Here is a 14,052-nt window from a genome sequence, read left to right on the forward strand (position 1 = left end):
GGCTGATTTTTCTTAAAGGGGCAGATCAGGGGAAGGCTGTGGTGGTGCCGGCAGAGAGGAGGGGGCAGAGATAAGTGGTCTGAGGAAGAGGATAGGACCAAAAAAAAAAAAAAAAAAAAAAAAAAAAGAAGAAAAAAAAAAAAAAAAAAAGACCAAACCAGCTCGATGATGATGAATACATTGGAAAGTTTTTTTGGCCCTGGTGAGGGTGTCAGATTGAATGCTCTGTGCGCATGTGCGAAGGTGTCCAAACTGACAATGCTGGGGAGATGAAGATAGTGTGTAGCTGCTTCTGGGCTCAAGGAGGAGGAGAGGAATCCACACGCCGACACGATGAGATCCAAGGCGAGGGCGAGAAAACTGCCCAAAAGTAGGTCCTTTCTCTCCCTTCTTCCGCGTCCCGGCGGCGGGGCCGGGGGCACGGAGCCGGGCCGGGGGCTGCGCGGGGCTCAGCCCCTCTCGCCCTCCCCGCGGCCGCCGCCGCCCGCCCGCCCCCGGCCGCGGGTCCCCCCGCGCTGCCCCGCGCCGCTCCGCGCTGCCCCGCGCCGCTCCGCGCTCAGCGGCCGGGCGGCGGGCGCTGCGGGGCCGGGGGAGAAAAGCGAAAGTTAGCTGGAAGTTGACGAAAGGGGATAGCGAGCAACTTTTTTTTTTTTTTTTTTTTTTTTTTTTTTTTTTTTTTTTTTTTTTTTTATTGAGTCGTTCCAAGTCTTGTGAAATAATATTCCCGGCTCCTGAAATAGTGGGCGCTAGAGGTCTGCGTTTGGCATCTGCCGGCGGGAGCCGAGAGACGGAGCGCTGGAGAGAGGGGGGAGAGAGACAGGCAGAGACGGCGGGGGGGGAGTGGGAGAAACCCTTCTGGTCTCGGGAACAATTATCGAGGAGAGGGAAGGAAGAGAATTTGTAGCAAAAATGGATCCGCTCTCAGTGAGGGGCTTTGGAGTCGCAGGTCCAGAGGGAAGATCCTGAAGGCAGCTCGGGTGTCCCAGCTGGGGGTTAAGAAGGTCTGGGGGAGGGGAGTGTGGGGGAGTGTCTTTAATTTTTAATTTTTTAAAATTTACTTGGGGGGTGGAATTGCAGCTCGTAAGGCTCGCGCAGCTTTTTCCCTCCGTCTTCCAGCGGACCCTCTCCCTTTCGTTCTTTCTTTCGAGTCGTTTTTAGACTGGATTTTCCGAGGAGGAAGGAGAGTGTGGCTTTTGTAGGGAAGAGCGGGTCCTCTCTGCCCCCGCTCCCGCAGAGTCCCGCTGCAAAGACTCGGGATGGTTCCTCGGTGATTCCCTGTTAGGTTCCGGTGGCAGCGCAGGATCCCGAAAACCGGGCAGCCTGTCTTTCCTTTTATTATTATTACTGTTAATACTATTATTATTATTACTATTATTATTGCTACTACCATTATTTAGTTTCTGTTTCGCTCTGCCTCCGTGCGAAGTGCCTGGAGCTGCAGAAGTTCCAGCGCAGTCTGTGCCCCGCTGCAAACTCCGCTCGTAGCGTTCGGAAAAGGCTCGGGCGAGCAGCGGCGCCCGGTCCGCTTCCTCGCGTGGGTTTCCACGGGAGCCCGCGGGGGAGCTGGGGCCGCTCAGAGCCGGGCGTGGGGCGGGGGGATCCCCCCCAGGTGAGGGGATCCCCCCAGGTGATGGCGAGCAGCAGCCCCCCCTTGCAAGCCCCTTCGGGGTTCAGCCTCTCCCCGCGGCTGCCGAGGGGTCGCGGGCGCTCCGGCGCTGCCACGCGCGGGCTCCGAGGTTGATTTTGTCATTCGAGTTCGGCATTTCGGAGCCTTTCCAGGCCGCCGAGGTCAGCCAGGGCCGGTGCCGCCCCCCGGGATGGCACCCCCGTGCCGGGGGGACCCTTCTCCGAAGGCAGCGCTGCTCCTGGGGCCGCTTTTCCTCACGAAGTCGCTTTGTCGCCGGCTTTGTCGCCGGCCCCGAGCTCCGGCCGCCGCTCCTGTTTTGCGGCCGCCACGCAGCAGCCCCAGGCCCCGAGGCTCACCTTGGCGTCGCGACATTTTCCGTCGCGCTCCAGGAAGGTCCTCCTGTCCCCAAAGCGTGTCCGTGTGTCCCCCGAACACCTCCCTCAGCTCTACGGGCACCAAACTGCTCAGGGAGGCATGGGTGACCCTTTTCGTGGTCGTCATTGTCACCCCATCGCTGGGGCTTCACACGGGAAGTTCTTTGAATTAATCCAGGGATTTTATTTTACTTTATTTTATTTTTTTCAATAAATACTCGTTTTAAGCGTCCCCGTTCAAATAATAACTTTTTTAAAAGTCGTCACTTATTGTTTTAGATTTTTAAAGTGAGGAATGATTTTCAGAGCTCTCTTGGCTGGAAAAGCCAAGTTCAATGGTTAAATAAGGGGGAATATTTCACTTTTACTTTTATTTTCTTTCTTCTTATTTTTTGTTCTCCTCGCCTCTCCTTTTCTTTCTTTTTACTTTTTGAAAAGGCCCCGGGATTTTTTTTTGCAGATGTGCCCCGGCGGGTTCAGTGCGGGTTTTTACAGATGTGTCCCTGGTGGGTGCGATGCGGATCCGGCCGCGTTTGAGCGCGGGTGGGACTCTCCACGCTCCCCCCGTGAACTCCTGCAGCTTAAGGGCTGAAAGGTTTTCGGTGCCTGGATATCTGAGGATATCTCAGGATATCCAGGAGCTCGGGGAAGAGCTGGAGCCCCGCAGCCGGGAGCGAGCCCTTCCCGGCGGCCGGAGCCGCGGCCGCCAACGCGCCTGGAAGCGCCTGCTCGGAGGCTGAGCCCTGATTAAAATCAGGTGTTTAATACAATACAAGGCCCAACGGTTTATGGGGTTTCAGCCGAGGATTTTTTAGGGATCACAGTTCAAAACAGTAGTCCAGAGCTAAGGTTTCAATATCCCAGGAGTATTTATTTGCCGAACAGATTCAACACGGACACGAGTGTGAGATCTCGCTGTATTTTTCCCGGCGAGGTAGCCACCACTTCTTTCACCGCACGGAACCCCGCAGGTCCCTTCCCAGCTCGCTGTCCCGGCTGCTGCAGCCCCGGGAGCGGCTGCGGGCGCCGGGAGAGCCCGCACGGCCCCGGTGCGCGGCCGCCGAGCCGGGCGAGGCAGCGGCGCGCCGGGCTTTAAAAACACGCAGTGCTGGAGAATTTCATTTCATTGGACAATATTTTAAGCAGATGTGAGGCTCCGCTGGGAATTCGACAATATTACCTGCCTGGGGAAAGGGGCGAACGCGTGTGCGTTGGGGTGGGAGCGGAATTCTCCGCGGTTTCGGCGCCACTCACACCGGGAGAGCGGCAGGTACTGGGGGCAGCGGAGCTGAACCGGAGCCGGGAATGGTTCTCGCTCGCTCCGTGGCTCCCGGAACCTTCAGAAACGGCTGTAAATCAAAAGACGAGGCTCGTTCAGGGTGCCGGGAGGCGCAGCAGCCCCGGGGGTGCCGGCGCCCAGGTGAGCGCTGCCCCCGCATCCCCCGCAAGGCCGGGCTGTGCCCGCGGCTCCGGGGGCTCGGCTGCCCGCAGCCCCGAAGGGGATCAGCGGGACGGGCAGGTAGAAGGCCACGCCGTGTCCCCGGCCGCAAGGGCCTCGTCCTTCCGCGAGAAAATAAAATCTGGGTGAGCGGAGAGAAGGCTCGGCAGCAGCGGGGTCTCGCCGCCGCTGGCAGAGAGAGGATGCAGGGGAGACGAGTGACACGGGAGTTGGGCGCTGCACGCTTAAAGCGAATTCGTTTCCTTTCGAAATCCCTGAATTTCAGAGTCCGACTACAGCACCGAGCTATGCACGGCAGGGCAGGATCGCAGACTTAAAGAAATGCTCGTGCTGGCAAACGGTGGCTGATATTCCTGCAGCCCCGTTTGCTTTTCGCTGGTAGGAATAGGACCGAGGCACGCTTTGGGGCCGGAGTTTTCAGGCAGCGCTGGCGCATCCTCCGGGCAGGCTGGATTGGCAGGAAAATAGTTGTGAACCCAACCCTGCCGTGCCCGGCACCGGTTCCTCGCTTTCAGGCTTCGCCTTCGAGGAGAGAACAGGCTTTCCGTGTAGTGCTATTTTATTAATTTTATTTTAATTAAGGCTGAAGAGACAGTGAAGGGGAAAGGGAGAGGGAGAGGAGCGAACGCAGAGCTGGAGCCCAAGCGCCACTTTCCCGGCGCATGGCTCCGTTCGTGCTCCCACAGACTCTTCCACAGCACGCCCGGAGCAGGAAAATTTATGGCGCTTTGGGGCGTTTCGATTTTTTCCCATCTCCGAAGCTCTCCCTCTGCCCCGTCCCTACCCAGAGCCCCGAGGGCGGACACCGGGGAGCGGAGGGAGGCAGCGGCGGCCGCGCTGTGCCCGGCCCGGGGCCCTGCCCCCGGTGACCGGGACGTCCCCAAAGCTCTCCCGAGCCCGGCCGCGGGTGCGGAGGCCGGCGCAGGTGCGGGGCCGCCGCCGCCGGGTCCCACCGTGCCTGGGTCCCCCCCTGTCCTGCCCCGGATCTGTTCAATTAGGCAATTAGGGATGCGGGGCAGGGAAGGCGGGGAGTGGGGGGGTTTGATCCGCTAATTAAGGTGATGCGTAATTAGCACTTCAACAAAAATCGCCGAGGATTTGAGATCACTTTACTCTTATTTTTTTTCTTTCCCCCCCCCCCCCCCCCGCCGCCCTCCAAATTCTACAAATATAATGTATCAATTGCCCCACTCGTCCCGCGTGGTTTATTTGGGAAAAAAGCACGGAGGGAACAACTGCAGGGCACGTCCTCTCCTTGGCCTGGCCAGGAACTTGGCAAACGGGGGCACCGGGCTGGGGTTTTGACGAGGGGCTCTGGCAGGTCCGAGGTGCCCAAGTGCTGCAGGGGTCGCGGGCTGGGTCTGGCTCTGCCCCCGGCGGTGCCCGTGGGTGTCCGAGCAGCTCGGATGAGGTGCGTGTGATGCCCATCCACGTGTGTTCACATCACGGGGCACCGGCGTGTCTGCACCGAAATATAAGTTTATGAAGTGCGTCAGAGGAAGGCACATTATCGCAAATTCACCGAATTCCCGATTTCACCGAATTCCCGTTTTCTGTAAAACATCCGTGCCGGTGCAAGACGTGTCTGTCTGTGCAGAGGCGTTTGTCTGTCGGGCTGGCAGCGCGCATACAAAGGTCTTAAAACACGCATTAAAATCACAGCTACTGTACGGTCACGACCCAGAATGTTCTGTGAAGAAATCGGACTGAATCTGTACTTCATGTTTAGTTTTTTTAATTCGAACACCTAAACCTGCTTATTTTTAGGCTTTGCACTGGGACTGCTGTGTGAGTTCAGGGATAGCACGGGAGGTCTTTAATGAGCCGGGAGGATAAAAATAAACCCAACATTTCCCTGCTATTAAAAATACCTGGGGGAAGCGCTGAGGTCGGGAAAAGCACAGGACTGCCCTTCTGCTGGATTTCAGCGGGGTCGCAGAGCCCCGAGGGGAGCAGGATGGGGAAGAGCCGCCGGGATGAAGCGCAGCGCACCTGGAGCGCGCCCCGTCCCCGCTCCCTCGCAGGCAAAAGGCGAGGCAGGAGTTTGGATTTCACGGCACGGCAGCGCTGGAATTCCTCGCTGCGATGATAGCCCGGCTCCTCGGGCGTTCCACGAGCGGGGAATTCTCCGCATGGAGCGCCGGGCTCCATCCCTGGAGGGAATGGCTCGGGAAGCTCCCGTGCCGCGGGGAAATCGCCTCGCCAGGCGCGCCTGAGCTCATTGGTGTCTGCAGAGCAGCCGGAGATTCTCGCCGGGAAAGGCCCCGTTGAGTGAGGAGTGTTATTATTGTGATGATGGCTATGATTATTGCGGCTTACGTGTTTTATAAAAGCTCTGTGCTGTTTAATAAGGTGCTTTAAAGACAAAGGCCTGAGAAGTTTGCAAACACGGAGGAGGTGAGGCTCAGGAGCCACCTGGATGCTGGGGAAGGAGTTGTGATCCTCCGGCAGGGCTGGGGAAGGGAGGAGGAGTGTGCAGGATCCCTGCCCGCTCCTGGTGGCAGGATCAGGAGCAGAATCCACATTTTTCAGAGCTGCTTTTGCCCTTCTGCCTGTCCAATTTCCATTCTCTCTTTTTATTATAATTTCCCCCGCCGTCTTGTTGCGTTAAAACTTCAACTGTGTGAAATTGGTGAGTGGATAAAAAGCTGCATTCCCGACCCAGAGCCTTGCTGTGGCACAGGGCTGGTGGCACCTGGGGTTGTTTGTGCCCTCGGTGTGCCAGGACGAGCTCAGGCTTTGTTTCCACAACTTGCTGCCTCTCCCCTATTACGAGATGTGTTTATTTTCCCCCCCAGTTAGAGATTATTTAAATGACAAACTCCGATGTAGCGCGACTCCGAACGCTAAGGGAAAACACCCAAATTTTGGCTGAGTAATGATTTTCTCGTGCCTATTTCCCAAAAGATAGCGTTCATCCCCGGGGGGGTGAGAGCCCAGCACACCAATAAATGCATGTCCACAGTGTCTGTCTGCAGCTGGGGATGGACACATCCCAAGGGAATCTGCAAAAACATTTGTTCCACTCTGGGTAACAGCCTGTTGATATGGCATCCCCCCCCACCCCCCACCTCCCCAAAATTCCTGCTGGACTTTCTGATCTTAAATATTTTTTTTTTTTTTTTCTGGAGGAATTTCAGTTCAGGGATGTTGGAGTGGAAAAGATCTACGACCTTATTATTTCTTTTATTTTCCTAATGGATTTTCATGCATCAGCGCTACCTCCTCACGGCTGTTTATTTTCATTTTTATTGCACTTGGGTTTGCATTGTGCACCGTCCAAATCCGTAACGGAGTGTCCCTGTCCCGAGGAGGAATTCTTCCTCTTCTTCCTTCCCTGAGTGATGGCACCTTCTTTGCTCATAAAAATGAAATGTGGCTTTCATCCCTGCACTGAGTGTACATCATGCTTCTGAATGCTCATACCCTGAATAAGGAGATTTTTTATCATTGGGTTGTTCGTTTTTCTCTAATTGTGAAGAAATTGCCTTGCAGTAAGGGATGTCTTGGTGGATAGGTTTGGAAAATGAACTCTTTTTCCATGGATTTAAGTGTTTCTCTGTGCAGAGGTGTGCAGGACAGCGGGAGGAAGGAAAGTTTCTGTTCAGAGGGCGATGGAACTTTCATCATGCACCCTAAAAGAAGTGTTTTACCCAAATTTATAAAAAATTAGTTAATAAAGTGGGGTTTTCTTTACCACTGAACCCACTTTTGTGCTGCAAACGAGGCCACTGGTCCTCTTGGGGAGACATTTGCCAGGTGAAAATGGACTGAGACAGCCAAATTATTTCCAGTAGGCCACAGAATAATGCTCCCATCACGGCAAATCTTGGTCTGCGCCGAGCTGCTGTGGAAGGATTTTGTCTTCTCTTCACCATTCCCTTTTTGGGATTATATTGGGGACAAGAGTGGGGCTGGCTGCACCACAGCCCTCCCCAAAGCAGGGGCTGCACAGGCGTGGGGCTGAAGTGGCAGCCCAAGAGAAACCAGGTGCTGATTAATTTTTGCCTCGATAGTTTTACATCTTTCAGGTGTTTTGCTTTAAGGTCCGGTTTGGGAGGTGGTGGGTTTTTGGTTTTTTAAGGTTTTTTGGGGTTTTTTATTTTTGCTTCTCTGTTGTTCTTGGCTTGGGGACTCTCCCAGCAGAGCCCTGAGACACAATGGCCTGGCCTCAGCTATTGGGATCAATTTAGCCATCATTACCAGATAACGCTGTCAGCCCGTTTGAGATCCATATTTGTTTAATAGTTAATGTTCTGGACAAAATACAGAGAGCTGGGGAGAAGTCAAACTGCCCTGAATGCTCTGCTTATTTTATATCCACTATAACTATTTTTGTCCATGAAAATTGGCTTAATTATATCAATGGAATGTTTCTTTTTCAATTCTGTAGGCAATTAGTCCATCTTGCTGGCTGCAATTTATTTTAATAAAAAAATAAACCAGTGGCGTGTTCAGTTCCTCATCCCCTGGGGACAAATGCGATTGGTGTGTTTAATTTCATTAACTACAATGCGGCCTACTGGAAAAATGTATAAAATCAGCTTTATACAGCTTAAACACTGGCATTTGAAACAAATCATTACTGCATTAGCTGTCACCCTGGTAATTCTAGAATCCAAGACAAAAATATTATAGCTGTTTTTATAACCCTCTGCAAATACACTGTTAAAATAATTTGTAATCATTTTTTAAACATGGCCTGATGTTTTCAGTTAAAATATCTTATCACCACCAGAGAAGGTTGGCTATTCATTATCGCATGGAGGCTTTATTGAATGATTCATGGGTTGCTTCCCCAGCAGAAAATCCCCTCCTGTCTGCCTGAAGCTCCATGGTTTGGAGATGGACTCTCAGCACTCAGGGTTTTTTTGAACCAAATCTGTGTTGCTCCAGTTGTAATTCCAGTTTTGGGAGGGCAAGTGCAAGGAGCAGTTTCATTAAGCAGTGCAGATGAGGAATATTCAAAAATTCAGCTTTTCTTCCCATGAGACCCAGTGGGGAACATCCCAAAGCAGCTCTGGGTGTTCCTTTGGGCTCTGAGGTGGGAGGGAAGAGCTGAGGCTGTGCCCATCCCACTCTGAGTTCCCAAAATCAGCCCCGAGTCCTGATTCTGGGTTCAGCCCAGCACAGCCCATCCGAACCCAAATCCTCACCACACACAGATCCTGGCTGTACCCCCTCATCCCACCCGGGTGTTTTTCAGATGCCACAATCCAGCCACAAAACTGCTCTTTTTTGATTTTGAAATGAATCTGTTCCCCGTGTAACAGCACCCAGGGCTGGTTTAAGGGATGTGTAACCCATGAGTAAGGCTGGGCACAGCACCCGTGCCTGATCTGAGCTTAAACTGCAAAAACTCAGGATTTCTTTTCTAAATGCAAGGCCAGATCCCCGACTCATGTAAATCAGCATCAACATCAATGAACCTAATTTTCACCAGCTGAGGACACGGCCCCAGAGATTTGTGTGCATGTGCATAATAAAATGTACAAATATGGGTCTAGAACTGCTTTAAGGGGGTTCACTTTCAGCCTCTGCAGATCAATATCTGCTGCAGAAATGCAGTTTGGCTCGGGTTGGTTTTTCTCCTTAACTTAAGGAATGATCAATTCTATAACCTCAGCATTTTTGAGACAGATTGCTATTTTCTGAAGTGGCAAGGACTTCCTTTCCAGGGGAGTAATCCACAGAGGATGGGCCACACTGGACATGAGCCATCTGCTCCCTTGCACGCACTCAGCTTTATTTATTTCTTCTCCCTTCCCCTGCTGTCATAACCAGTAGTTCATTTTCTTTCCCTATCTTTAACTTTACAGCAGCGGCACCTTGTTGGAAGTGATACCAATTTATTGTTTTATTGGTGTGGCAGAGCAGGAGAAAAATCAGCTTTATTTCCTACTCAGGGTGAAATCACTTCAGGGGGACTAAAGAAGCTCAGGGCAGTTTCTCTCCTGGGTCTGGAGGGCACAGAGTGGTGCCAGTGGCTGTGGTGGGTTGATTATTGCAAAATATCACTTAAATCTATGAAGAAAAAGGTGAAGAAGAAGGACCAGCTTCTGCCTTAAAATCTCCATCTTGCTTTATATATATTCCTATATTCTAAACCCTTAAACTCTAAGTTTTCCACCCTCTGATTCACACACTTCTGTTCAAACTCCACACCAAAATCCCAGTTTTATCATCAATTTTGGAAGCTTCTCCACAGCCCCATGTCAGTGCAGGGTTCTCCTGGGGGTCAGAGCCTGGCAGCACAGAAAGTCTAAAATTCTCAATAATCAGGGTTCCAACAGTGGAGGGTTGGGATTTGGCATCACAGCTCTCTTTTGGTGGCCTGGGCTTTGTGGGGTGCCAGGAAAAATGAAGGATGAAGGGGAAAAAAGAGACTTTTCCATCATTGCCACGGAGCAGCTTTACCTGGGTTTAGGTGCAGGATTAGGCTGGGAGCAGCCCCAGCTCCGGGGCTGTGTCAGCACAAGAGTTTCTCCTCTTTCTCTGGGGGCAGGATTTGCTGGCTGGAAGGAAATGCAGGAAGTTTGACCCAAAGTTTTGCTCTGAACATGGAAAAGCTGCAGAATGGGGCAGTGCTGGAATGGGGGCAGCTCCTGTGCCCTGTTATTACAACAAAACCAACTCGGTGCACACTGAAACAACATTACCTGCTCCAGGATGCAGGAAAAGCAGGAATTTGGCATTTCATTGAGCTGACAAAGTCATTTTCCCAGCTTAAAAAAATATTTTACCCTCAGCTGTTCCATTTGTGACACGGGAGGGATGCACTCACTGTGATTTCTGGAGCAGCAATGTCTCATTAATCACCTTTGTGCTGGTCCAGCTCCCACCGAGGTCCTTCCTTCCATCCGAGGGATGATTTTGTTGAATTTGCTGCACCAGATTTCCCCCTTTTTTTTGCAAGTTTCATATTTGGCTTAAAAATCTTTCATTCCATCTCAGACACTAATAAAAAAAAGCTTTTGTTTACTTGTAGTCTGGCATTTTCTTTGCTTTCAGGACAGTGTTTAGTGTTTTTTATTTCATGGCAAATGGACCTTTTGGGCTCAATCATGTAAATGAATTTTTAAATGGCTGCACTGCGAGTTCATGTAGTATAAAATTGCTCCACCATTTATTTTTTCTGTTTATAGAAAAGGGCTGGTTTCATTTTATATTTTATTGCCTCAATGTGAAATAAAGAACCTGCACAACTTGTGAGCGACCATATATTTTATTTCAGAATTATCACATAGGGATAAAATAAATTTCAATCCCTACATGGCACAATAGGCAGATTTAAAAGGAGTTGCTACCTCGTGGAGAACTTTGAAAAGCCCTTTGCTCAGCAACAGTTCTGCTCATGTATCCCATCTAGGAGAATAAAACCAGATCTTGCTTACTTTGGGACTTCTTAAACATTTCCTGCTAGAATTCCCTGCAAGTCTTTATCCAGGGAAAGTCCAGGAGAGAATTTGGTTCTTTGCCCTCTGTTCCTGATAGTGTTTATGAGGGAGGGATTTTCTCAGGTGAGCCTGCAGGAAATCCAAGTTATCTTCACTGGTGTCCTCAAGGAAATGCCTGAGGAGCTACTGCTGCTCCCTCAGACATCCAGACATTCCTGCTTCTCCACACAGATACAATATTTGGGCAGCTGAGACCTTGTAGACAATTCTAGTGCTTCCTGACATAATTTATTTCAGGGGTTTATGATTATTGGTATAAAACATGGGTGCACCTGTGAAGCAAAGAGCCACCAACCTGTGAAACCCCTGAGGATCCTGCTGGACTCCACAGCTGCTCCGAGCAGCAGGTGGGGGATGCAGATGTTCCACGTTTCAAAGTGTGGTTTTCATTTCCTCCCTTCACTCACTCTTGGCTTTTTTAAGTCCCATTTCAGATAAAGAAGTATTTTTGGGTGGCTCTGGAGGGAGGGTGGGTGTCCCCAAGGTTGGTGGCGCCAGCATCATCTCCAGCCACAGCCAGAGAGATTTTCCCATGACCAGGAGTCAATTCCCAGCTAAATATTGATTTTTGGAGCAGCAGTATCTGTTGTAGTAGATTAGGGGAAAGGAGCCTGAATTTAACAATCACCTATAATCTATTTTTACCTAATGGACAGTCACCAAACAGTTGGTTTTTGTTGGGTTTTTTTTATTATTAAATATTGTGGTTTAGCAGTTTGGAAGACAAGTCTGGGGGCATTAACCAGAAAAAAACCCTGCTGCATAATTAATTCCACTCAGCACCTCCTTGGTGTTCTTGTGGCTGTGAGATCCAGGGGATTTGTGTTATATTTGTGTTATATTTGTGTTATATTGGAGAATTTTGCTTTTCAGGCCAGGAATAAGGACCTGCAGGCTGGGCTGGGGCAGCTGAGGTTCTGGTGGGTCAAATGCTCAGCTCCAATCCCAAATCTGGAGAAAAAGCACCCAGAAACGGCCCTGCCTACCCTCCCTGCCTGAGAATTCCTGGTTATTTCCTGCAGAATTCAGAGCTTTGGGAAATGAAATAGAGGCAGATTCCTGGAGCCCTGCTTTGCTCTGAGTCTCCTTTTCTCTTCCTGTGGAAATCCCGAGAGCAAATTGAGCCTCGTGCCCACCTCAGCAGCAGGAGCTGGGAATTCCAGGATGGAATTTTGCCTTTCCCCCTGTGCAGCTCTTCAGGGGCTCTAGGGAACCTTCCCCATGGCTGGGCAGCATCAGCATCTCCCTGCTGGGAGCTCCAAACCTTGGTGCTTCCTGGGGGTCTTCCCATGGACTTTGCAGGGCTTTGGAGCAGGTCCTGGAGGCTCTGGAATCTTTGGGATATCCGTAGTGTTTCCACAGAAAGAGTTTTTCCTTCTGTCAGGGTCCCTGTGCAGCTCTGGTTAATGATTAACCACCAAGGGGCTGGGGTAAAACGGATTTATCTCCATGGAAAAAATCAGCCCTGCCTTTGTCTCCACTTCTGAAGTTTTTCTGGTGTGCTTTGGCTTTTAAATATTTGCTTGATTTTTTTTTTTTTTTAATCTGCAATTTTTAGAGTTGTGTGCCTGATTCTTCTCAAATATCCCAGAGTAATGTGTATTTCTGCCCCCTCAGAATCCCAGAATAAGTGTGATGATCCCATTGCAAGGCAATGTTTTGGTAATTGAAGACTGAAGAGACAGCCTGGAGGACTTCCATGTCAATATATACACTTTATATCTGTATTTCTAGTTCAGAGTCACAAGTTATAATTCTTCAAGGAGTTTTATTCTTGTTTACAGTGGCAGATTCTTAATTTTCCTTTTTAATTCTTTTGCCATGATGTTTAAAATGAGGAAAAGCCCCCAAAACATCCCAGTACCAACCTGCTGATGTATCTATGTAGAGGTTAAATATTGGCAGAGTGGCCATTTAGATCCTTGTGCCTTGGTGCTTGCATTAGAACAAAAAAAAAAAAAACCCAACAACCAGCACTCTTGAAAAATTACTGAATTCTCCTTGCAGTGTCGGGTTCCAAGATAATGATGTGTCTGTGTGTGAAAATATTAAATTGCAATAACATGCAGAGTGAGTGCCTTTCTGAATGGGGTATTCAGTTCACAGCTTGGACTATACATAAAGCTAGTGAGTGACAGAATACAAATGGTGTCATAAAACATCAGGGGAATTTAGAGCCAGCCTCAATCTTTTTGATCTATATTCTATCTGTGGAGCTCTCCCCATCTATCTTTAGTTAATGAAACAGTTAAACAGATTTAATTATTTATCGCTGTTTAATGTCAGGAGTTATCAAAACAGATTACACTTCCCCCCCTGCACTTCAAGGTATTAGAAAAACTCTCAATGTCTTCAGCGAAGTCTGGGATGTTTCCTGTGCACAGACAGTGCTTTAAAACACGTTTTTAAATGTTTTTAAGCCCCAATTGTTTGGTGACAGCAGTTGCTGAGTTTCCTTGCCTGAGAACAACTTTATTCCTAAAACTTGGCTTGTTTCTTACACAAACTGCTTTTATTAATCCCAGAAAGCAGAGAGAAATGAGAATTCTGTTTCACTTGAGATGAGGCATGGAACAGAATGGGATAGGTCTGGGAGGGTGGAGGTGACAGGGCCCCAAATGAGAGACACACTGAAAAATCACCCAAATCACCACAAAACCTTCTCTGTTCTTGCTCTGCACCCCAAAATCAGCCCCGGCAGCTTTAAGAGCTCTGTTAGCCATCATGTCCGAGTGTGTTCTCGTGGCTTCCCATTGCCCACCTCTCTCATGTGTGGATGTGTAGAAAACATTTCAGGGAATTTCTGATCCCAGTTCCCTCTGGAATGCTCAAACCTGTGGATCTGGTGTTTCCTAAGAGGAAATTTCAGCATTTCCACCCTCGGGAGGACACCAGACCAGAGGTGTTGGTTGTCCCCTCCTGAGGCTGGCCTGAGATGCCAAAAGCCCCCATTTATTCCTGAATCTGCTCATTCCAGGCTTTGGGATCCCTCTCTCTCATGTGTGGATGTGTATAAAACATTTCAGGGAATTTCTGAGATCCCAGCCCCCTCTGGAATGCTCGAACCTGTGGATCTGGTGTTTCCTAGGAGTAAATTTCAGCATTTCCACCCTCAGGAGGACACCAGGCCAGAGG

The 14,052-nt window shown here is 50.1% G+C and overlaps 1 protein-coding gene across 6 annotated transcripts in view; it reads left to right on the plus strand.

Annotated features, from left to right (window-relative positions):
- Positions 1-203: 203 nt before the first annotated feature.
- PRDM16 (PR/SET domain 16) overlaps positions 204-14,052 on the plus strand; it is a 301,216-nt gene continuing 287,367 nt past the window's right edge. For 3 of the 6 annotated variants that reach the window (XM_085558817.1, XM_021534304.3, XM_085558818.1), the window contains exon 1: positions 204-370. In XM_085558817.1, the coding sequence (XP_085414943.1) occupies positions 334-370 (37 nt within the window). In that variant the 5' untranslated portion in view covers positions 204-333. The remainder of the gene's footprint in view (positions 371-14,052) is intronic. The other 3 variants (XM_085558821.1, XM_085558822.1, XM_085558819.1) reach the window with 2 other exon arrangements.

The sequence above is a fragment of the Lonchura striata genome, chromosome 21 (genome assembly GCF_050655825.1).
Source record: "Lonchura striata isolate lonStrDom1 chromosome 21, ASM5065582v1, whole genome shotgun sequence".
Lineage (NCBI taxonomy): Eukaryota > Metazoa > Chordata > Aves > Passeriformes > Estrildidae > Lonchura > Lonchura striata.